The sequence below is a fragment of the Setaria viridis genome, chromosome 6 (genome assembly GCF_005286985.2).
Source record: "Setaria viridis chromosome 6, Setaria_viridis_v4.0, whole genome shotgun sequence".
NCBI classification, from domain to species: Eukaryota; Viridiplantae; Streptophyta; class Magnoliopsida; order Poales; family Poaceae; genus Setaria; species Setaria viridis.
Genome location: NC_048268.2, coordinates 31,697,615 through 31,722,257, shown reverse-complemented (window position 1 = coordinate 31,722,257; position 24,643 = coordinate 31,697,615). Strand labels below are relative to the sequence as shown.

The window sequence follows — 24,643 nt, the reverse complement described above, 5'->3', positions numbered from 1 at the left end:
TTAAGGAGGCACGTTGTTCTTCTCTTCCTTTCCGCTGGTCTCTGGCAAACCTTTCACATGAGAAATGCTGGTGGATCAAGCTACTTCTCCAACCCTTACATCACCATTCACCAATGAACGGGACGTAGCGAATTTCATACGTCATATTGCACTAACCATATATGATGCCAATCCGCCCTTCCCTCCACACCGGTTTGTGTTGAGTGTGACAGATGAGTGTCAGCATATTTATGCTGTGGCGGCGCAAACAGCAAAAAAACATCTCGAAATGTGAACACTGCACTCGTGCAGAAGTAGCTAGCACAACAAGCTTTGTGTAGAATGGACCCAAAACATGCGTACAGTTTTTAGTCGATGCCGATGGAGGTACAGCTTCATTCTGTAGTCGATACCGGGTTATAAGTGACATAGCTGAATCTTTATTGCATTTTGTTACATTGTTTTTCTGCGTACATTGTAAAACGGATTTGACAAGTAGTAAAACCAGGAACTTGTTAGTATAAAAACCGACCGATAAACCCATAGGAAGCTATATATCTTCTTGTGGAAGTCACTTTTAAGCTGCTTGCACGGCACTCTGTCAATGTGCCAATGGGAACCAGATATTCTCTGGTGGTTGATCGATCTCCCAGCTGACCCTGCAGCACCGAGAATCCTTTTTCGAACCCTGAAATTTCTTCCTTGAACCTGTCTGCGTCGGCATGTCTAATCATGGCATCGCGTGCTAAGTAAACTGGACGCGTTTAGTTTTAAGCTGACTAAATGCCTGTTTGGACGGACTAAAACTAAAGTTTAACCATGACTAAAGTTTAGACATCTAAAATTTTAGTTGGGTAAATTTAGCTTACCATATTTGGAACCAGAGCTAATTTTTAGTCCATTTATTGGTAAAAAGTCCATTCTATTCTTAGATGGTGTAGGAGAAAAATTGTAAGATTTTAGTGGAGGGTATTTTTCATCTTTTACTATTCATGTCTAAAATTAGCCCCCATTAGCTGGGTTTGGAGGGCTAATGACTTACCTAATTTTTATCCCACCTTTTAACCCCATTAGCTGGATTTGGAGGGCTAATGACTTACCTAATTTTTATCCCACCTTTAACCGTACTATTTGGATCAGTAGGGGTTAATTTTTTAAAGTTTAGCCATGAATCAAACAGGATAAAAAACAATGCTGACTCTTCTACCTTAATTATTTGGGAAACAATGGCGACCGCCGCTGCCGCTCACCAATAGTCAGATATTTTCAGTGTTTGATCTGAACACAGGCTGCAGAGGCCTACGTGCAAGGCGCAGGACGCAGATGCTTGTCGGCGCACTGGTCGCCGTGCTGGTCTCGGCATGGCCAGCCGCGGCGGCCGCAGCACCATATACCCATACGGGAACGCCTCCTGCCAGCGCCGGTGCGGCGACCTGGACATCCCGTACCCGTTCGGCATCGCCCGCGGCTGCTACCAGTACCACTACACGGGCTAGGGCGACATCACCTTCGGCCTCACCTGCAACCTCACCCGCGAAGGCACGTAAAGAACAACCAAGTGAAGAGTTTATTTTCTAGAAACAAATGCTGCATAAATGGAATTGGACAAAAATCCGCTGGTCATATATTCTAATATATATGTAAGACAAATTTTACGGTGCTTGTGAATTTTAGGAGCCGTCCATAGATCTAGATCCAATGGTTAAAAAGTGAAAAGAACCTATTACAAGAAACCTAAAATGTGGACCGGTACCTATAATTTTTGGGCCAGGAAATATTTTCAGAAATTACATAAAGGGTATATTAGCCTTTTTGTTTAGCGTGTCGGTCCATATGTCCGATGAGCCCAAATGCCAGCACCTAGGCTCGTCCCTGTCCCGCATATCTCGGTGACGAGCTCCCGCCGCCGCATCGCCCTCGCCGCCGCAGGCGAGACCCGCCTATCTCTCTCGGTATGGTGGCTCCCGCCGGCCCATCATCATCGCTGCCGGTGTTTATTTTTAGATCATGCGCTCCCCATTTTGATGTCAATTGTATAACGTCAGTGGATATTGTACACGCATGTTATGTTCATAGTTTCCTTCATTTACTTGTCATAGCTTGTTTGGATTAGTTAAGGGTTCCACGGTATCGAAGGGCTACTTCGTGCTGGTAAGCCCCTAGGTGGAAGAAGCCTTGCAGGTGAACCCTAGGCCACGGACGCCACACCATGGTCATGAATCACGATTCACGAGCCCCTGCTCCGTGGTGTTGACGTGCTGCTGTTCGGCGCCGGCTTGTCGTTGCGGGTGGCTGATGGGCGTCGTTTGCGGTTTGCGGATGGCCCACCGGCGACTCCCTGCGCAGGCGGATGTCGGCGTGGTCCTCGGCAAGCTATGAGGAAGATCAGGAATGAAAGTGGTTGGGAACTATCGGGAAAACCCTCCAACCGATTTCGATTCCGATTTCGCCATATTTTTCCGGATTTTTTTCCAGATTCCGAATTTTTCCCGTGAATTCGGTATTCGATCGGTATAAGTTTTTCGATGGGGTCTCGGTAAACTGAACGATGAGTTAATTAGCAGAGGAACAATTACTATACTGCCCTTCGGCTGATATTAGTTACGGTTGGAGGAACCCGAGGTTCCTCCCAAGCACAAATATCGAAATACATCAACAGTGCCACAAACATAATAACTCAAACAAACAAAAATGGCTTCATCGTGGGGATTGAACTCCCAAGTACGCTGAATCACTGAGGCTAACGTATCCATTACTGAGTTCTACTTTAGGGCACGTGCTTGGTGACCCAATAAGCAAGGCCTTTCGCTCCTCGTCACAAGTCTGTTGACCCCAAGGGTGCTGCAACATTTTCCTGACTCTGTCAAGCTCTTCTGCAACTTCCCGCATCGAGGGCCTCTTGTCACTAGCCATCTCGAGACACTCCTTCGCCAGCTCCGCCACCTGCTCGATCAGCTCGACACTCTGTTCACCTTTTATCTGCTCGTCCAGTATCTCATCAAGCCTGTTCTCGCTCTCGGCTAGGAGGAAATGTGATGACAGGTTCTTCTCCTCCTCGAGTGCCTGAAGGTTCATCGCCTTCCTGCATGTAAGCAACTCTAGCAGAACAACACCGAAGCTGTATACATCACTCTTACTCGTCAATTTGCTGGTCTGCATGTACTCTGGGTCGAGGTAACCATAGGTCCCTTGGACAAATGTGACAAATTGTGCCTCATCTGTCGGAGCCAATGCTGAAGCTCCAAAATCTGCAACTTTCGCGGTGTAATCCTCACCGATTAGTATGTTGGGTGATTTCACATCGCCGTGGATGATTGGGGGTGAAGCCCAGGAATGCAGGTACGCGAGGGTTTCGGCGGTCTCATGTGCGATCTTCAGGCGTGTCGTGAAGGAAATGCGAGACCCATGGGGCCGGCCATGGATAAGCTGGTACAGCGTGCCGTTTGGGATGAACTCGTAGACGAGCATAGGGACTTCCACCTCAAGGCAGCAGCCGTATAGCCTCACAACGTTCCTGTGGTTGACCTGGGACAGGATGAGCATCTCCTTCCCAAACTCTTTCTCCTGTCTCTCGTTGATTAACTTGCACTTCTTTATCGCAACTAATCTTTTGTCTTTCAGAACTCCCTTGTAGACGGTGCCATTCCCTCCCTTGCCAAGCACATTCCGCTCATCGAATTTGCCGGTCGCCTCTTCGAGCTCTTCCTTGGTGAATAATGTGAAGGACAGACCTTGCTTGGACTTCATTTCCTCGAACAGCAAGAGACCCCCGTGCTGCCTGAAGTACCTCTGTTTCACAGCGGCGAGGCTCCTCTTCTGGTGGATCATGTAGGCACAGGACGTGGCAACAACTAGTACAACTACGCCAATGCTAATACCTGCAGCAAGGTGTCACATGATCAGATGCAGTTGAGGAAATGAAATAAGCAATTGAATTCAGGCAATGGAGGGATGAAGTACCAAGTGCCATGCGCACTCCAAGTTGAGATTTCTTGGCGTCGCATGTGCCGTTGTAAGCGTTGCCCGTGGTCTTGTCAGGGCAAGAACAGAGGTATCCTCCAGCAGTGTTGACACAGGTTCCAGGAACGGAGCAGGGGTACTTGAATCTTGTGTCATCGCACTCGTTAACGTCTGCAAACCAAAGGCCAACCAAGTCGTTCAATTTCTGCAGCTAAATCTAGCAACAGAACTCGGATCACAGGTTATGCATAAACAAATTAAAATCTAGCATCATAATCTCCAAGAAATTGAAGAACAGACCTTGGCAGCCGTCAGGGACGTAGGGATTGCCGTCGTACCCTCTAGAGCAGTTGCAGAGATAGCCCGGGCCGTTCCTGGAATCGACGCACTCGCTGTTGCCGCTGACGCACATGTACGCCGTCGCGTTCCGTTCCGCTTCCCTGCACGTCCCCTTCCCCACCACCCAGTCGAGCACCAGCGGCGCCTTCCCGCCGGTGGACTCCATGAAGTCGTCGGCGGTAACGTACGTTGTCCGGAAGTCAAACGCCGCCGCCTCCACCAGCACGGCGTAGCTGCAGCGGCCGAACCCCCTGGTCCTGGACGTGGTGAACCTGTCGTCGAACTGCACCTCGTACGTGTTGATCCCCCTGGGGATGGCCGCCTGGCAGCAGCCCATGCCGGAGCACGACCCGTTCTCCAGCCGGCCGGCGGCGGGGCACGTCGCCATGCACCCGGTCATGTACTTGGACCCGGTGTTGGCGGACTTCACGTAGGCCAGCGAGTTGCAGCCGATGACGGTGAACCGGTTGTCCTCGTCGGAGAGCCGGAACAGCGAGTCGGTGAAGTCGCTCCACCAGACGTTGTTCTTGTCCATGGACATGGACGTGCGGTTGTAGCACCAGGACCGGATGTCGCTGCGGATGCGCGCCTGGCCGCGGCGCAGGGAGATGCCGATGACCTGGACGTCGTAGCAGAAGGCCTTGTAGGTGCCGTCGGCGGTGAGTTTGCAGGTGAGGCCGAAGGTTGTGTCGCCTTCGCCCGTGTAGAGGTAGCAGCCGCGGCCGATGCCGAACGGGTAAGGGATGTCCAGGTCGCCGCACCGGCGCTGGCAGGAGCTCGGGGGTGTTGCAGCTACTGGCCATGCCGAAACGAGCACGGCGATTATCATCAGTGTAATAAGGAGCATCTGACTGCGCCTTCCTTGCATGATGAGTACTACGGAGCTCGGATGTTGCCTTGTGGTTGCTGTAGTGCTATTGCGCTGGGCGCGGTAGGTATGCTCCTGTTTTAAACAGTGGTGAAAATTTCTGAAATTGAACAATTGATCGGATGAGGGGTCAAAGTTTTCTTTGCTGATGTGGGAGAAACCAGGAACGTTTTTGTGGCAGACTGGCAGTCACTGTTAAGTGTTTATGGCGAGTTGCTGACAGGCCTAAAGACTTTGGGGCTGGGAGTCCTCATCTTGAACGACAAGCGCCGGGGCTCTTCACCTGTACTGGTTCCAGTGAAAGCAACCGGAGAAAACGTGGACTGACCTTGACGTATGTACCTTGTGACAAATAAAGAGTTCAATGCCTCAATGATTGTTACAACCTCCGTAAAAAAAATATGCAGGTGGTTTTGACATTTCCTATATTTATAGTTTTTCTATACACTTATATTTATATATATACTATGTCTAGATATATAATAAAAACTATATATCTATAAAAGTAAAAAAACCTACAATTTGGAACAGACGAGGTACAATCTAAAGCTAGAAGGAAAGACACCACGATTCAGAAAACCCTGCAAAACAATATAGATATGCCCCGCCAAGACAAGTCAAGAGCTTAACGAAAATGTCTCCATTTCGGAGGAAGGGGGTGTTTGATCCTGGAGCTAAAGTTTAGTCCGTGTCACATCGAATATTCGGATGCTAATTAGAAGGACTAACCATGAGCTAATTACAAAACTAATTGCAGAACCCCTGGGCTAAATCGTGAGACGAATCTAGTAAGCCTAATTAATCCATCATTAGCGAATGTTTACTGTAGCACCATATTGTCAAATCATGGTCTGATTAGGCTTGATGGATTCGTCTCGCAATTTAGCCTAGGGATTGTGAAATTGGTTTTGTAATTAGCCTATGTTTAATACTCCTAATTAGTGTCCAAACATTCGATGTGACAGGGGCTAAAGTTTAGTCCGGGGATCCAAACACCCCCGAAATCACCGAGGTACGGAGTCATGGAACTAAACGAATCTCAAAAGACGACCTGGGGGTGTTTGGATCCCCGGGCTAAATTTTAGCCCCTGTCACATCAAATGTTTGGACACTAATTAGGAGTATTAAATATAGGCTAATTACAAAACCAATTTCACAACCCCTAGGCTAAATCGCGAGACGAATCTATTAAGCCTAATTAGTCCATGATTTGACAATATGGTGCTACAGTAAACATTCGCTAATGATGGATTAATTAGGCTTAATAGATTCATCTCCCGCGATTTAGCCTAGGGGTTCTGCAATTAGTTTTTTAATTAGCTCATGTTTAGTCCTCCTAATTAGCATCCGAATATCCGATGTGATACGGACTAAACTTTAGCTCCAAGATCCAAACACCCCTTAGTTTGGACATAGTTTGGAGATGGACATCGGATGAGGAATACTCCACGAAGCATTAAATGTGATTCAGTTTTTTTAATTTTAAATGAGATTCGGTGACTTTTTGCTCTTTAAAGCCACGGCGTCATGACTTTGAAGCATCTGTAGCCATCCAAGAATGCATATCAAGTTCAATTTATGGGACGAGTCAAAGGATGAAATATTACCGATTTGCAAAGCTCATGTGAAACCAAAGTTCAGTTTTTTGGTCGGATCCTACTCCTCCCAGGAAAATTCTCACAGGAACAACTTTGAGAAGAGGTTGGCCCCATGATCCAAACTGCAAATTATGCAACAATGCACAATAAGAGCATCAGCAGTGTAGTCGGGGTTTCAAATGTCATTTCACTGACACGTTCTGGCAAGGCTCCAATTCATTTTGTGTCACAGCGTGCAGTCATCGATGCATAAAGCGTTGTGGGGCCTGGCACCAAATTAAGGGGCTGTTTGGATACCAGGTGCTAAAGTTTAGCTCTATCACATCGGATGTTCGGATGCTAATTAGGATGACTAAGGGTCTGTTTGGATACCTTTGCTAAACTTTAGGGGCTAAAAGTTGCTAAACTGAAGTTGCTAAACTTTAGCCCTCCCTGTTTGGTTTATTGTGTTGAACAATGACCTGTTTGCCCCTAATCATTATTACCCCTCCCTCTCCTCACCCCTTACCTCTTCACCTCACCCCGCACCTCTTCTTCCTCCTCACCCCGCACCGCTCCTCTCCTCTTGCGGCAGCAGCGACGCTGCTTCCCTGCTCTCCTCCAGCCCTAGGTCAACGTCGGTCGTTGCTCCTCCACCGGCCTCTGTCCAAATCGCAGCCGTGTCCATATTGCTCCACCGTCCTCCATTCCAAATCGCCAGCCACGGAGCGGATCAGGTCGCCGCCACCACCAGCACTGCCAACGGCCAGATCCGGTGCACACAGTTAGCCGGTGGTAGGGATGGCGCTGGCGTCGGGAGGCCACGCGGGTGAGGAGGCCTACTTAGCGATGGCGCAGGACATCAGCCGGTCCTTGTTGTCATCCGCGCGAAGGAAGGGGAGGGGCTGCTGGCGCAGGCCACTGGCGACCGGCGCGGAGGTCCGCCGGCGCCCGACACGATGGAAGGGGAGGGGCCGCCGGCACCCGGCGCGGAGGAAGGGGAGCGGGGTGACCGGCGTGGAGGAAGGGGAGCGGCCGACGGCGCCCGCAACCAAAAAGTTGTTAAAGGGCTAAAATTTAGCAACCATAGTTTAGCAAAGTTTAGCAAGGGTGTTTGGCAAATTTGTTTGCTAAAAGTTGCTAACACCCCCTAAACATGAGCTAATTATAAAACTAATTGCAGAACTCCTGGGCTAATTCGCGAGACGAATCTATTAAGCCTAATTAATCCATCATTAGCAAATGGTTACTGTAGCACTACATTGTCAAATCATGAACTAATTAGGCTTAATAGATTCATCTCACGAATTAGTCTCTATCTGTGTAATTAGTTTTTGTAATTAGATTATGTTTAATATTTCTAATTAGTATCTAAATATCCGATGTGACAGGGTTAAAGTTTAGCCTTCGGAGCCAAACACCCCTAAACAAGAGCTTGGACCAATCAACTCTTCTGCCACCAATGATGTGTAAATAAAGTCAGCAGTCATGATTCTTGTTGTTGTAAAAGACTGCACATTTTATTCATTTGGAGAACTGCACCGGGGAAAGTACTGGCATCGGTGCTAGAATTTTTTGACTGAGCATCGGAGTGAAAAGCGATGCTCGGATTGGAGAGAGAGAGTATTCAAGCATCTTTGGCTGCTCTATGCCTGCTCACTTGTGTAAAAATTGCCCCTTCACTTGTTCAGTGTGGACACAGCTAACTGATCGGTTCAACCTACAGCAGCTACATCCCAACAATTCCATAGAATAAATCTATTGGTGGTGGAAAAAGTGCGGATGAAGGTTGACAAAAATACAGATGCTCATTTACAACCTATTAATTTCATTCTGATGGAAGGAGCAAAACAGAAGAATATTTTAGCAAGAGTTTAAACATGTGGCACAAGTGGCTTTCCTAATCAAAGAAAATGTCCAACAGGTGCAGGCCAACCGAACGACGACGACAAAAGGACTCATAAGCCCCCTAGTGCAAGAAGGATAGTTTCTCTTTGTCTTTTCATTTTGTCAATTGTAGGTTGGTCTTTGGAGTTTCTCTTCCAGAACTCTTTTATCAGCATTTTTCCAGTTGTTTTTCTTCTCTGGTGTTTCTTTGCTTCTTTGAGTAGCATATTGACCAAATACATTTACATGCACTACATACACGATTAAAGGTCCAAATTTATTTGCATGCAAATATCGACCAAATATATTTACATGCAATAAATTAAACCTGCATGGCGGTATGCGGATACACATATAGGAGGAGAACCCTAAGAACTCAAACTAGCTATATATTAGGATAAATTTAAATGATAAAACTAGCTATATTTAGGATGGATTGAGTGTTTCACAAATCAAATATCCAAATTAAATTTTGATTACAAGGTTGTGTTTCATAAAACAAGATCTTCAAAATAAGACTAGCTGAATATATTTGGATGACATTTTCTCAAGAAGATTTTTATGAATATGGAGCATACATTCTAGATTTGCGAGGAAAATATTATAGATAAAACTGTTCTTGCTAAAGTGTTCCAAAAGGAACATGTTACAAAGTGGAACAAAAAATTATGAGTGCAACAACAAATTGTTAAGTGAAATAAAAAATTACTCCCCACCGTTCCGAATTGCAAGTCATTTTAGATTTTCTAGATTCATAGCTTTTGCTATGTATCTAGACATAGCGTATACATAGGTGCATAGCAAAAACTACGTATATAGAAATGCCAAAATGACCTATGAAACGGAGGGAGTATATACCTAAAACACTCCATGCAAACTGGTGAGGCAAAAGAAAGATTTGTCTATCTAGCCTGATTGAGAAGAGGAATAAAATATTTGTTCAATTGGATCAAAATATGTATGGGCCAAACAAACAAACATGGAATGTAAGAACAACCAAGCTGCATTATTTGAGTATGGGGGGAAAGAGTTACGCCTAGACCACCCCGAAGTATTGTTTGCTGGAAAAAGTTCATTTTACTCACCTCATCTATTTACTTTGTCCGCTTAACCCTCTGAACAAAGTTTTGGCTCTATTTACTCCCCTAAACTATTTCATTTGGTCCAATCTACCCCCTAATTAGATTTCTCTTTTTTGTTTCTTCGTGTCTGAGTTGAATTTTGAGTTCAAATTTTGTAAGCATATACAAAACATGATGCATTATGTTAGAAAATTATACTAAAATTTTTTCATGCTTATTTTCATAGGTTAGAAATATTTAATATGAAATTGATCTTAGATATACAAAACTGTATGAAAAGTAATCATGAAAAATTCTAATATATTTTTCTAACATATAGCATCATGTTATAAGTCAACTGACAAAATCTAAAATTAAAATTTAATTTGTGCGTAGAGAAACAAAAAAGAGAAATCTAATTAGGGGGTAGATTGGACCAAATGAAATAGTTTGGGGGCGTAAAGTGAACCTAAATTTTTCTTAGGATGTTAAGTAGACAAATTAAATAGGTGAGGGGAGTAAAATGGACTTTTTCTTTCCCTAATGACTGAGCAATGAAGGGGATAATCAGAGGACGGTGGGCTGTCGCAAGGTTGGACCATAGTATTTTGCTGATAGTGGCCTACTAAGGATAAGAAAAACAAGGAAAAGGTATACCTTATCCTGCAATTTTGGGAAAGCTAAACATCTGAATTGTTTTTTCTTCCTTCTCAAGCCATCTTCTCCATCTTTAATGAGCTTTTGGGTTAGGGTTTTGGAGTTTGGAGCCTAGGGTTTCGGTTGGTGATAGCAGACTTAAAGGGAAGGCCCGAGCAATGGCAGAACATGCAGTGGGATGAGGTGGTGCCACTACAGGTGGAAAAGGAGCGGCGGGTAAGATCAATGGCAGGGGATCAAGAATGAGGGGTGAGCGAGAGCGTGGGCAATGACATCTGATCTGATAGCAGGAGGCGTTGGAGATGAGGAAGAAGAGAAGTGTTGTAGAATGGTTTTTTTGTCCGAGCGGTCATAGTAACTTAGGGCTCATCAGGATGACTTGATAGTGTTGGATGTGGAGTGAGGCGCTAGACAATGTCACATTGGTGTTTTTACACACTAAGATTATATCTGTAAGTGCATCGAACACAATTGTAGCATATCACCACAGAGTATTCCAAGGTTTAGTGATTTTCCTCAGAGTGGTTAAATAGTATTGGCCACTAACAAAAAGATATATCTATTAATTAAAATGCCGTCTAAACTAAAGCGGGGTAAGTGCTAGTATAATCCAAAGATAACTTTGACATATAGGAGCTCCATGCCTAAAAATTTATAGGAATAACAGTAGCTAGCAGGGAGCGAGTCGAGGCACAAGTTTTCTTTTTTCGAGTCTTTCCTAGCTACCTGAGACAAGGCAAAAGGGAGATTAATCTAAGTGTCGCTCAGGTGGAGAAATATTGTAACACCCTAATTCTAGCTTTAATCTAAAATTTGGATTTTTAAGCAAAATTCAAGCAAATATGTTTATTTAATTAGGTTAGGCGTAATACAATTTTTTTTATTTAAACCCCTGTACGAAAAATCTAGAGCCTTGTGTGCTTCTAACCCTAGAGCCTTGTAAAACCTAGATCAAATTTGAATAGTTCAATTAATTGTAAAAATCCCAGGCCCTGGACCGATCCCTCTTCTCGGCCATAAAGCCCTTTCTTTTTCTTTCCCTTTTCCCAGTACTCTTTTCCCGCTTAGGCCGTTTTTGTCGAATGATCGCCTCGCACCGTCCTGGGCCAAGCTTCGGCTTCTGGGCGTACGAGCTATTTGAATCCTGGGCCAGGAGCATCGACTTTCCGGTCGTGGGCATCGGCGCATCGCAATGCGGACATGTATGTAGGTGAACCGATCTTCCAAAAAAAAAGTATGTATGTGAGCCACGTACACCCGCGGCATACTGAAACTGAAGCTGTGAATTTTCTTACTACCTCAAAAAAAAAAAAACTTCTGAGCAAGCTAAATCTTTTAATGTTGTTGGTACTGCAACTGTATTTCTGTGCAAGCCTTGCAGGTGGCCCGATGCTTCCAGCTGTATATGCCCCTTCATTTCTTTTTTTTCCCCATCTTTTACAGATCCACTCATTGGACAAACTGGAAAGAAACATCTTCATACGTTTTTTCACTTTTTCTTTAGAAGACTACACATGGTGCACACGAAACATAAACCTTTTCCTGTAAATAGAATAGTTAAGAGTTGTTGGCCACATTGGCATCATTACATGAACTAGCTTTCCCTGACACTGGCACAACACCATCAGGAATGGCTGTATTAGCCTGTTGCAAAGCCACCCTGTGACTCCCAATCAGATCCAACAGCAACTTTGTCTGCTGCGATCATTAGACAGACAAATCGTGCATGTCTTTCCAGACAAGGCACATGCACCTACAAAATTTGTTGGTTGGACAGTCCACTTCATCTCCACACATGTACGGAGTACCTGCGATATTCGTGTGCGCCAGCAGAAACAACAATGCGCTACCTGTCTTTGATCAGTTGGCATAATGGCATGCCACCGTCGGTTTTAGAAAGCAATGGTATAATTTCTGATACAAAGAAGACAGGTTTGCAGTAAAGAAGCAAGCATCAGTAGGAAGAACCATATTAGTGTAAATCTAGCTAATATCTAGAATTATCATTTCCCAGTCTTATTTCAAAATGTAGGTGATATATCTTAATGAATGATATGAAATATGGGCAAATTTACAGAAAGAATAAGTAATGTCTGTACACCACAACTAAAGAATGTGAAAGGCTAAAATACTTCAAATAACTTTATGTTCTCTGGAAAGCTTCTGAAACTATTTGCAGGCAAGGTGTCTACTTGTCTTCATAATCACAAGAAAAGACTTGTACGGCCGAAACATACTCCAGAAATGTTTGGCCATGCTATCCTAATTGCAAGGGACCAGAGGCTACAAACCTCAGAGCAAGACCTCACTTGTTCTTTCTTCTGGATACTCTGCTAGAAACTGGTACCATTGACTCAAAGCTCTCATAGCCATCATCAAACACTCTGCTGTGACGTAACAACTGGCTTGCTGAATCATACCCCATGAGTCGATGAAGTGCCGAGTCAGAAACCTTCTTACTACTTTGTGTGGCAGCAAGGCTACTAGATCCAGCTTGAGTAGGCAAGCTTCTTGTGTACGAGGCTCCATAATCTTCACTGGTACTAACAGGACCCCCTGTTAGGCACTCAGCATAATAAGAAGTAATATACTCATTTGTTGGGATTGTGCTATCAACAGGGTTGTATGACTGTTGAGGCACGTCCATGCTGATCTTTGCATCTGCCTGATGCACTGAAGGAAATGATAGTGCAAAGACCTTGGAGCACTTGCCACACTGCATTTTGCCAATCTTGGACTTTGATATGTAGATATCTGATGGCATTTGAACCAAATTGAAACAGCTGTTGCAGATAGTGTATGGGGAAGCACCTGACAGAGGTCGCAAAATATGCTTTCTCACCACTCGTTTCTGCTCCTTGTAGCTTGATCTAAGCGACTCGTAGTCAAGAATTGTGCTTTCAGCATATGAGGATTGATAATATGAATTGAACTCCCACGGGTCGTAGTTGTGAGGTATGCGTGTTTGGGCATGTCCAAAATGGCAGTGTGTGTATGCATGGGCTGGTGAGAAAGGATTGGATGGTTGGTACCTTGGTGGCGGCCTTCCATGACCATAATAGGATTCTAGAGCACAGGAGCTTGGAATGGAATCACCATCAACGCTTTGGAGAAGCTGCTCAACATCACAGCTGTTGGATTGTTGCTGGTACTCTGGGTCTCTCTTCTGAAAACTTTTCTCTGAGACTCTCTGGCTAGAAAGCCTACTTAGCTGATCTCTTAGTTCATCCATCTTTTTGAGGCGCTCGTGTCTAACAATATTATTGAATTTGTTTGACGTTCTGGGGCCCAAAACCCCTTGACTGGGAGACCCACTTGAACGAGAACTTGAGGTACCATCAACTTGCGACTCAATAAAGTTTTGTATTGACTTGAAGTCTTCAGAATCAAGAGAGAGTCCCTGACGAAGTTGACTAGCTTTATATCCATAGGATATCTCTTCTTTGTTCTTATTAAAGCTAGGTACTTTGTGTTGTGTCCTCTTGTACGACAAGCTTGAAAAACTGGCAACAGTTGCACTTGCATTGCCGTCTTCCATATCAGCCTCTTCCTTCTCTTTAGTGCCATCAGATATTAACTCAATTTGTTGAAGACCTTGTTCAGATTTGATATGTCCGGTGTTAAGTGAAGAGAGGACTTCTTCACCTAGATGTGTACCTTCAGCTTCCAGGGACTGCCAATCCTTACCATCAGCGTTAGCCATATCACCTGAATGAAGAGGGGCTTCATCATTATCAGCTCTCTCTGCAATGTGGTCATCTGCAACTGCAACATTCTCATCTGCATCAACAGTGTTAGGCATATTATCATCGTCCATATGGCTCTCTTCATTTTCTCCAGCGCGACAATCAGCCATTAACCCTTCATTACCACAAGGTCTATCTGAAATGTCCTCATTTGAAAACAGCAGATTCTCAATATCATGAACATAGCTGTTCACGTTGTCATCTTCCATACAACCCTCTTCCATTTTTTCAGTGACATCTGCAATCAGATCATCTCGTTGAAAACTTTGATTCAACTTTTCATTCCCATCATCAACCGAAGAGACGCTCCCTTCAAAGGGATGAGCACTTTCAGCGTCCGTGAACTGCTGATCCCTACCATTTTCATGAGATACCTCTACAATGTCATCTTCAACCACAATATGAGCATTCCCGTTAACACGGTTGGTAGTACTGTCATCTTCAGTACGGCACTCTTCCATTGCATAATTGCCATCATCTTTGATATTGTTGTCACCGAGTAAAGGGATGCCCACTTCACATGGATCTGCGATTTCCACGTCAATGAATTGCCAATCCGTGCCACTCTCATGAGAACTATCTACAACATTAACACGGTTGGTAGTACTGTCATCTTCAGTATGGCACTTTTCCATTGCATAATTACCATCATCTTTGATATTTTTGTCACCGAGTAAAGGGACGCCCACTTCACATGGATCTGCAATTTCCAAGTCAATGGATTGCCAATCCTTGCCACTCTCATGAGAACTATCTACAACGTCCTCTGCTGCATCTTTGGCGGTACTGTTTTCTTCAGTATTGCACTCTTCCTTTAGTTTGTCGGCGTTACCTATTAGCCTAATTTCTTGATGAGAATTTTGTTTGTATTTGAGATGTCTATTGTCAAATGATGAGAGGCTTTCTTCACATGGATATGCACTTTCAGCACCCAGGTTCTGTGGATGAGCATCATGCACAATCCCATGAACTCTCTCTACAACAACAGCATGCTCCTCCATTGGCTCTTCTGCATCGCTGAAAGACATCTCTAGTTCCTCAATCAATCGACCATGCGGATCACTCCGTGAGGCATCATTAGCTTTGACCCCTAGCATAAATCTGCGGCTACCCATCTGATTACATAGAGCGTCACTAAGCCCAATGTTTTCTGCTTCATCCGAAAAGTATTCATCATCACTACTAAACGAAAGTGACCTCTCCAACTCTTCAATCAGGGCTTCATGAGATTCAACATGCATGCCTTCATATGATCGCAACCTCTCCTCCCTGTTAACAACCTCAGTTTTCCCATTCAGTGTGCTTGCATCACTAGTGGCAAAACCATCAACTTCGCCACCATTTGGATTTTCATTTGTGTCAAGGTTTCCAAGTTTTTCAGTCAAATTTGAGCTAGTGCCAGCTCCACTGTCTTTGTCATGTATCTCTTTGACCATATCCTCTTCTGAGTTTTGGATGTTCCCATCATTTAGGGAGCCTGCTTCCTCATTCAGATGCTCATCACGGGTTACAATGTCTGCAGCGGACATTGCTCTTTTTTGAATTGCACCCTTGCAGGAGTCGACATTGTTGATAGTGGAGGATATGCTTCCATCTGCCGTGGCTTCACGAGGCTGATCAACAGAGGAGACAGCTTTCTGTTCATCAGAGAAAATTGATTTGCTACTCTGAGGGGATCCTTGCAGGCTACTTGGAAAGCTGTTGTGTTGATCTGATCCCGAGCCAGCTTGTGTTTGAGGCACAGCTCGATTTTTCGCTGCATGATGCAATTGATAGTGATCAAATTGCTCTTGAAACCATAGAATTTTCAGGATGAGGTAACGGGAGATAGAGGATGATATATACCTCTGAGAACAGTGTCACAGCCGCCACATTTGTAAACTGGAATGGAGGGGTATTCAACAAGAAGCATGTTGCATCTGGGGCATCTAACAAAGCGAAGCTTATGAGGTTCCATGGCCGTGATCTTGCACCCTCTGCACTTGGAGAAAGCAGAGGCAGGGCAGCCAAACTAAGTCAACCATGAAGGTTACACATATCCTGTTGAAACAAAAAAAAGACAGCACATGAGTTTTCTTCAGTTATTGAGGCATCCCCTCGTACCCCCAACAGTACTGCTGCCTCTTAACATCAGGCAAGGCGATTTATAACAAGGGTGAATCATAAAGGGACACATGCATATGAAGGGGAACGCCACCACGATATCCTGCGCGAAAAAATAGAGTAGAAACGGGAGAGGCCGTTGTGGGACTGAAGAATTACTCCTCGAACAAGCAGAGATAATAAACTGAAGGGACCCAATCCAGTAGCTGCTACTCAATCTAGCCGTCGTTCCTAAAAAGCATATCGATTTTGTTTTTGCGGGTAGTAATAAAAAGAACAGAGATTGACCGAATCCTAGAGGAGCAGTCGCGGATCTACCATGAGCAGCATGTTTCGTAGGGAAATCTAACAAGGAAGGAGCAGGGAGATAAGAAAAAAACACCTTATCCTTGATGGACTGTGATCCTCGAGATCACCGGTAGCTGGTAGGAAATACTTGCATCCGTCTGTTCCCCGTTGGCCTCCTGGCCGGTCGGCGCGCCTCGCGGGACGGCGGAAGTGAGCAAGAAGCCGAGCCCGTTACACGAAGCGCGGCGGCAGCGGGTGGCGGCTGCAATAGGATAGGGCACAGAAGAGAGGAGAGGAGACGAGAGGAGGGTAGTAGTCTAGTATCTAGTAGAAAAGGGGAACCCGAATGGAAACTGAAAGGAGGCGAGGCTTGGTGCGTGGCAGCAGGATTGATTGGAGGAGGCCGAGGAAGGAAGACGACGAGGAGAGGAACGAGAGCTAGATAGAGAAGGCAGGAAGCACTGGGCCGTGCGTGGGCCGGCGACGCCTCTCAGACATTGACCAGCTGCTGCTAATGCTCATTGATTGATTGAGTGGATTATGAAGGTGATTTCTCCGGTCAAAAACACTCCCATTCCAGTCAATCTCCTCTCTGGGCATCACATATGACATATTCACAATCATCCCAGGTCAATTTACCTTTTCTTAGGTACTAGTAATGTGCATGTCAAATTTACTGAGTGTCTGAGTCCTCATTCAGTCATTCTTCTCTCTGGCATCACATATTCATATTCATTTCAGGTCAATTTACTTTTTTCTTAGATACTAGTAATGTTAGGTCAATTTACAGGGTCTTTCTTTTTGTTTCTTTTGAGATAGTTTACCTACGGAGTCTGTCTCAGTTTGGAGCAGTACGCCTCACGTAGGGTCCAAAATGCTGTCAATTTATGCATGGCATGAAGAATCAACATTTATTAGTCCCAGTACAATGGGCAGTACTAGTGCTGGTGACGGTCATTACTCTGAATTTTGTGTGGAGAAAAAAAGAAGACAGCAGCTTGTAAATTGTAATACTATAGCAGTACTATTGTTTAAGGTTGAATTGAAGGGGGAAAAAGGACTGTAGCGGCTGTGCGTGTCGCGTGGTTGTTGCCGACACACAATTTAGCTTGTCTGGAAAAGGGTTTTGTTCCATTGAAAGCCTTGTCGTACGTATCGTCCACGAGCGTCCTTCTCAGGTCGCTAGCACCTCCGGTTGTAATTATTCTTCCGGGAATGTGACATTTTAAGACACATGTTTTCAAAATCGTAGTACACGATAATTTTATATTCATATCAAAGATATATGTGTGACGATAAAGTATTTTAAAATAATAAATAAAAATTTTAAATTCAGTGACCAACAGTTTAGCATCGCACATTAAAGTTATATTCAAGAAAAAAAGTTAACCTGTACCATGATTATTTTCATCCACCTTGAGCTCTAAGAAATTGACAAGGTTGAAATTAAATAAGATGCTCATTAAAATAATACCAATTTAGTTGCAAAAAAAAATATAAAGTGAAAGAGAAGAAGGAAAATCATTAGCATTTAGCAAGCACATTAGGAAATTGATAAATATCTGCCCCTACTGCGAACCTCCATATGTATACAATATCATCTCACAAGTGATACTCATAACTACCAAACCAACATGTGCAGCATCTCAAGAAAATGCACACTTCAATTTTTAAACCATCTTCTTATCTGGATGTTTAAGTGTGGAATGTGCAGTCACACATATGCCCCTATTGCAGTCATAATATAACTTTTGTAGAATGTATATCATTAGACCTAAGCAAAATGTCGAATCGGGCCAAAGAAAAGGTAGAGATGTTTTGGGGTAAAAAATCGTGCCCATGGCCCACGAGAGGCATTTGCCGGAGTTTTCAGGTTAGTCCACCTACCATTTTTTCACATGTTGAAATAGATAATCGGGTCTCTTTACTCAGGTATATATCTCTATCTCTACCTAATATTAAACCAAGTAAGGTTTCTGCCAAAAAATTTCGCCCGTCCTGACAAGTGGGTCCCTCTGACATGTCAGAGGGCTCCCGCGCTGCCCGGGCCGCCACGACCGTGCCACCCCGCCCGAGCCGCCTCGGCCGTGCCGCCCGGCCTGCGCCCATCGCCCGCCTCGGCCGGGGGAGAGGGAGGAGGAGTCGGGGGAGAGGGAGTAGGGGCCGGCCGGATCCGGCAGAGAAGGAGAGGGAGGGGAGAGAAAGAGGGAGGAGAGGAGTTGGGGGCCGGAGGGAGGACGAGCGAAGTGGCGGCGGGCTCGGCCTTGGTCTCCGGGTCGGAGACGGTGAGCAGGGAGTACTCGGAGGCCGTCGCGCGCGTGGATCTCAGCGACACGAAGGAGGGCGAGGAGGTGGAACGCGGGGAGGAGGAGCCGGTGCTGGCGTTGCGAACGAGCAGGAACCTTACGACGCCGGGCGCTGGCTTCTCCTTGCATGCGTGTTGACTCCCTCCCCACGGGTACGGCGCCGGTCTCGATCCGTTTGCGACGAAGTTGGTGGAGCACAGGGGCGGGAGCGTTCACTGGCGGAGCGGTGCGCAAGAGGCGGCTGCTCGGCGCACGCCCTCTCGCTCGAGGCCTCTCGATCTCTCCCCTTGATGCATTTTGGTTTGGATGAGGTAAGCGACGGAAGAAAAAGACAAATAGTTTCTGTTTGATTTTTTTTAGCCCATCCGTCCATAGCTAGCATCTGTGTCCCAACATGGTTCATAGATTGCATTTTTTGGTTTTTTTATATGATTCTACGTAACTAAGTATAAATTGATAACATTACCAATTGCACTGGCTTCATGACAACACAATAAAAAATACGGTGCGCTACACGACACGATAAAAACATCACACGCTAAGCAACGTCGTTTCGCCGTAGCAACGCATGGGCATCTTGCTAGTATGATAAAAGGAATATAACCTTTTTTAGAGTTCCAGAGGAAAAACACCACAATCCATATGTATTACAACTGGACGACTGTTTTGAGTTCATTACATGGCTCATTTTTACTCGGAGCTCACACCAGATCTGAATAGCAATGACATGCCTGCCCAGACTATCATTGGTGTCGTAGGATACCAGTCAGCATATAACAAAAGAAAAGTCTCCAGGAAGAACATTGATGTGCTCCATTGGCTATCTTGCCAAGAGTGGTTCAATACTTGCCTCTCCCAACTTCATCCATTCACCAGCCTGGTAGATGAACTGCTATTCCAGTTTGGGGCCACTCCACCAAGTTGCCCAAAGTCAAATCTTACATGATCAGGGACCACCCATCTCGATCATCTCTGGTATTGAGCTTGCTGCTTCAAAAGTGGAAAACCACTTGCTGAACTGGTCTAGGGAGGGGAGCGGCTCGGGCAGAACAACAGCCAGTTCTGAACGTTTGAGCCACTTGACGCCGCTGCAGCTGCAAACTCCTCCACACAGCATTCTGAAAGCATAATTATTTCTTAGTTTCCACAAAACCCGTAGAGCTGCCGAACTGAACATGTTAAAACCTACATATTTCTTGCTACATGACCAGATTTTCGCTACTGGCTCAAAGTTAACTGCACAGCTTGCATAGCAGTTACCGCAGCTAAGCAATTCCACATTTTCCTAGCCGCTACACACTCAAAAGGTAGATGGTAATGCTTTCATTCTCTCTGCAAAAGAGGCAGCATGCATATGATGAAAGGAAAATAATTGTAGCTGGTCTTTCAAAAAAAATAACTGTAGCTGAAAGCCTGAAACCGTCTTGCATGCAAGAAACGTGAACCACCAGGTATCCAAGCATCACCAGTTTTTATCTTTTGTTGGGCTTGACTGGGCCTCTCTCGGCTTCACTGAAACTCTGCTGGGTACAATATGTGTTATAACGCACCTCGTTCAGCTTCACATGGGCTTTTCTTGGCCTCGCTAAAATATCTTTGCATGCAGTGGACCCAGCAGAGTTTCTCTTGGAGTAGACCTATGGCCTATGGGCTATGGGGAGACAGGATACATATAATTCTGAACCCACATGGAAATGAAGGGCACAATATGTAAATTCTGAAGTGAATGAGATGTGGAGCTGTACATGCAATCCCAAAATCCACATATAATTCTACACCCACGTGGAAATGATGGGTACAATATGTAAATCCCGAAGTGAACGAATGAGATGCGGAGCTGCAGATGTCCCCCAAGACATCTCAAAAAGCACGCTGTTTTATCAGCATCTGAATTTCTGATCATGTTCAATTCCCGCTAGCCACTAAAAATAGTATTGAGCCGCTAGGACAGTGGACACAATCGCCCGTCGGTGTGCGCCGGGAACGCGACGGCCATCTCGCCAAGCCCGGAACGCACACGCTATACCATAATACCAAGTCGTCGTTTCACCCGCGCACGCACGGATGTGACCGGTGTGGCACGACGCCGACGGGCGAGACGAAGTCCCGCGGGGAGCGAGCGTGAATTCCTTTCCCTGTGAGGTATCCGGCTTTGGAATTCGGAGGCCGCACCGCACGCCGCCGCGCGGATACGCGCGCGTACAAGGTGCGTCGCGCCCGGTGGTGGCCGCGCATTCCTTTAGGGATTCAGCCGGAGCCGCGGAAACCATGGGCGGGCCTCGCGGCCTTTTCCGAGGGGCTTTCCTTTTTTCGCCGTCCAGCCTCCGTAACAACCCTGGCGCACGAGCTGGACAAGGGAGATAAAACCTGCCGTGCTGTTTTCTGACGGCGGTGCGTTCGCAGGATCGCGGTCGCGGCACCACCGTTTTGTTTGGTTGCTTGGGATCGTGACGGAGCCCGTATCGGGCACGGTGCTCGTACTCGTAGTGGGCACTTCTTCTAAGACTATTCTCAATGTAAAGTTTCATATTTATGTTTCTAAGAGTATAAAGAATTTATTTAATTCATAGATGAAATAACTCACACAATGTATAGTTTTATTTTTTTTATTTTCAAGGCTACATGCAAGACACGAAGATCTTATAAACAGTGTACACATGGTTTCATCCTTATGAAATCACTTTCTTCTATCACCTTATAAATAATGTGCCATATCATTAAAATTATTTACATGGCAGCTCATTTATTGTTCATGAATATTTGAGAATCTTTGAGAATGGTCTAACAAGTATTCTAGTGGCCACTTGCTGTTGCCTTTTCTCAATTCCGGTAAATTTTGATGCTTGACGGCAAAGTTTATTAGCACGCACAATTTAGCGGTTACTAAAATCAGAACGGTTACTATTGTTGTTAATGTGGTCGTATTATCAATGTGTGGATGGAGCATATAGCAACTGTCTAATAGTGAACAGACACTGTTGTCTATTACTACATCGTTAATTGCAACCTACTAAGTGTCTGAATGAACACGATGCAGTCCACTGCAAATCAAGCAGGCCACGGTAGCAAGTATTCCCTCCATTTCAAATTATAAGGTATTTTAACTTTCTCGGAGAGTCAAATAAATTTATATTTGATCAAAATTATAGAGAGGATTGCAAATATTTATGGCACCGAATAGATATACAAACTAATGGTACTTATTTGATATCATGAATGTTAGTATTTTATTGTATAAATCTAATCAAACTTAAGATATTTTGATTCTGAAAAAGTTAGAATAGCTTATAATTTGTAACGTAGGGAGTATAACGCTGTGAGCACAATCGCTTTCCTCCCTTGTGTTTATTCTACATAAACGGCGAGAATCCTGTCCGCAGGAGTGAAGGGACCTATTATTCCACGCACGGACGCACCAAGCTGTTTAACCAGCAGGCGAATGGAAACGTGCCCTGTAACGTGTGAAAGAAGAACTGCAATTCATCCATTAGTCCGCCAGCGCACTGCGGCACACATTTCCGCGTTTCTTTCCCAGCAGCACGGTGCGTGCTAGCGGTGATTAAGCTGCAAAGCAAGCATGGAACGCAGCGGAAAGATATGTGTAGACGATGACACCTCTCACCATCGGATCGGAAAGACATGTTATCAGTTCCCCTTTTGGAATCTTCGCACACTGTAAGATCGATCAGACGGCTACACGTTCTGTTTATAGTCTTGGCCTAGCTAGGCTTTGCTTGGCTTCGTCCATGAACTTTTGCAGGATGGAAATTTTACTTCACAAGCTCAGGTAAGGTTTTCAGTAGGTTGAGTAATAGCACGTCCCTTAATTCACACGGTTGTTACTTGTTACTCGTTAGCATGTAAAACTTCTGAGTTATATTATGAACTTGCAGTGAAACTTTAACTCTGAAAACTCTCCTAGTATACACACAGGGGGCGAAGAACTTGTAACTAGCCTGTACAGAGAGCGTGCGTACGCAACTATCTATTGCTAGCATCTGTAGATCTAGACTATTCTTCGTAGTCGTCGTAGTCGTCATCGTCATCATCCATATCGACCGTCAGCTCGGGCCCAAGATACGGCGCCCCAGCGACGCTGAAATCCTCCGGCAGATCCGTCTCCTCCAAGAACGCAAAACCTGAACAAGAACATCCCAAAGGCCGCGCACCGTGTCAGAGAATAGCAGTAAGAGGGCTACCTGCGTGGTAAGAAGTTGCCAATGGTCGATTGATTGGCCGATGCTTTGCGTTCGCGACCGCGTGAGAGCTGAATTTTCCATGCAAGCAAAGCGCACCTGGGAGGGACGAGATCGGGACGTCGGTGAAGTAGGTCGACGGCCGGCCGTGCTCCTCCGAGTAGGGCGGCGTGAGCACGTCGAGGATGGCGCACGGCGTCATGGCCGTGAACGCGTGCAGGTTACCGCCGCTCCGCGGGAACAGCACCGACACCTCGCCCGGCGCGCGCCGCACCTCGTCCGCCGCCACCACCCTCGCCAGGCCACATTTTCTTGCGGCGGAGCGCGGCGGCGCGGCGACCCAGTCGTAGGAGCGCACGCGCACGGAGCCGTAGAGGAGCTTGCTCAGGACCACCATCTCCGGGTGGTCGTGCAGCGGCAGCGTCGAGCCCGCCGGGAAGCAGAACACGCCCATCTGCCAGAGGAAAACCAGCGCACGCCATGATCAGGTCAGCACGCAACCAAACAGCAGCTCGGCCGGCCCAAACCGCCAGCGGCTGCCCGCTGATTCGCGTACCGAGAAATCGTCGCACTGGTGTATGTGCACGTAGGTGATCCGCGTGAACGCCCGCGCCGGCAGGAGCCGGCCGCTCTTGGGGCTCAGCTCGTCGTCCGACGACGGCGGGGACGTCGATGACGGCTTCTCCCCGTCGTCGATCCCGACGTCCGCTGCCTCCACGCCATCTAATAAAACCCAGCACCGTGAGTTGCCGTCAGTCCCTCTTCGGCGGCGAACACGACGAACACAAAGCAAGATAAGCGGAGGCGTCACGGGGGGGCTCACCGAGGATTTGCTGCAGCCACCTGATCTCGCCGAGCGTGGGCGCGGCCGCCGGCGACGAGAACACGACGTCGCAGGCGTCGTACAGCCGCTGCACCTTGCTCAGCGCCATGATGTGCGCCGGGAACGCCACGGCCATCCCTGAACGTACGATTTATACGAGTCGCGCACGCCCGGAGCGACCGATAATCTGACGCCTGCGGCGTGACTAGGTCCCCGATCGAGTCGCGAGTGAGTGAGTGGCAGAGGGAGTGTGACGCGTGTTCCTGCGATCGCGAGGTGTAGTGGGGGAGCTTCGGAATTATGGGGGGGGGACGCACCGCACCGGACGGCGCCCCAGGCTCGGAATTATAAAGCTTTGGCATGGCATGCGCGGGGACGAGGTGCGCCGCGGGTGGCCGCGCGCGCGGTGACCGCGGAAACCGTGGGCCTCGCATCTGCTTTTTTTCCGAGGGGCTTTTCCGCGACCCGGTGGTGCTCGATCGGGCTGGCCCTGCCCTGCTGTTTCTGACGGCGGTGTGCTCGCAGGGTTCGCAAGCACCGCCGTTTTCTGACAAAAACAATAATAGAAACAACTTGCTGGCCGTGCGCCCTGTTTGGTCGCTTGGGATCTCGACAGCATCCATTTAGGGTTTGGGTTTTTGTACTTCTAGTTCTAGCGCCCACTTGATACTGGTGTTTTTGTTTTGTTGGGGAAAGATTCAGTACTACGACATTGACAGCAAAGTTTATGCATCATGTTGATTCTTCATAGCAAAGTTTACGAATTACAAGTACTATGCGCTGTGGCAGACAAACATTAGAGTATTACATTATTGGTACTACTCTTTGAGTCGTGCCATCAAAGCAGATAAAA

General features: G+C 46.2%; 3 protein-coding genes across 3 annotated transcripts; all 3 read right to left on the bottom strand.

The window, feature by feature from the left end:
- Positions 1-2,536: 2,536 nt before the first annotated feature.
- LOC117859813 (wall-associated receptor kinase 2) lies at positions 2,537-5,292 on the bottom strand. The gene is made up of 3 exons (XM_034742994.2): positions 4,240-5,292; positions 3,940-4,110; positions 2,537-3,857 (listed from the first exon to the last, which is right to left on the bottom strand). The coding sequence occupies exons 1-3, from the start codon at positions 5,144-5,146 to the stop codon at positions 2,677-2,679; spliced, it is 2,259 nt and encodes a 752-aa protein (XP_034598885.1). The 5' UTR covers positions 5,147-5,292; the 3' UTR covers positions 2,537-2,676.
- Positions 5,293-12,300: 7,008 nt separating this feature from the next.
- Positions 12,301-16,901, bottom strand: LOC117860537 (uncharacterized). Its single transcript, XM_034743849.2, has 3 exons — positions 16,560-16,901; positions 15,920-16,114; positions 12,301-15,830 (listed from the first exon to the last, which is right to left on the bottom strand). Exons 2-3 carry the CDS (start codon positions 16,029-16,031, stop codon positions 12,634-12,636), a joined length of 3,309 nt encoding a protein of 1,102 aa, XP_034599740.1. The 5' UTR covers positions 16,032-16,114; positions 16,560-16,901; the 3' UTR covers positions 12,301-12,633.
- A 5,729-nt stretch (positions 16,902-22,630) lies between these two features.
- On the bottom strand, positions 22,631-24,343 carry LOC117861435 (plant cysteine oxidase 3). Its single transcript, XM_034744995.2, has 4 exons — positions 23,791-24,343; positions 23,524-23,690; positions 23,067-23,421; positions 22,631-22,910 (listed from the first exon to the last, which is right to left on the bottom strand). The coding sequence occupies exons 1-4, from the start codon at positions 23,924-23,926 to the stop codon at positions 22,783-22,785; spliced, it is 786 nt and encodes a 261-aa protein (XP_034600886.1). The 5' UTR covers positions 23,927-24,343; the 3' UTR covers positions 22,631-22,782.
- Positions 24,344-24,643: the final 300 nt, after the last annotated feature.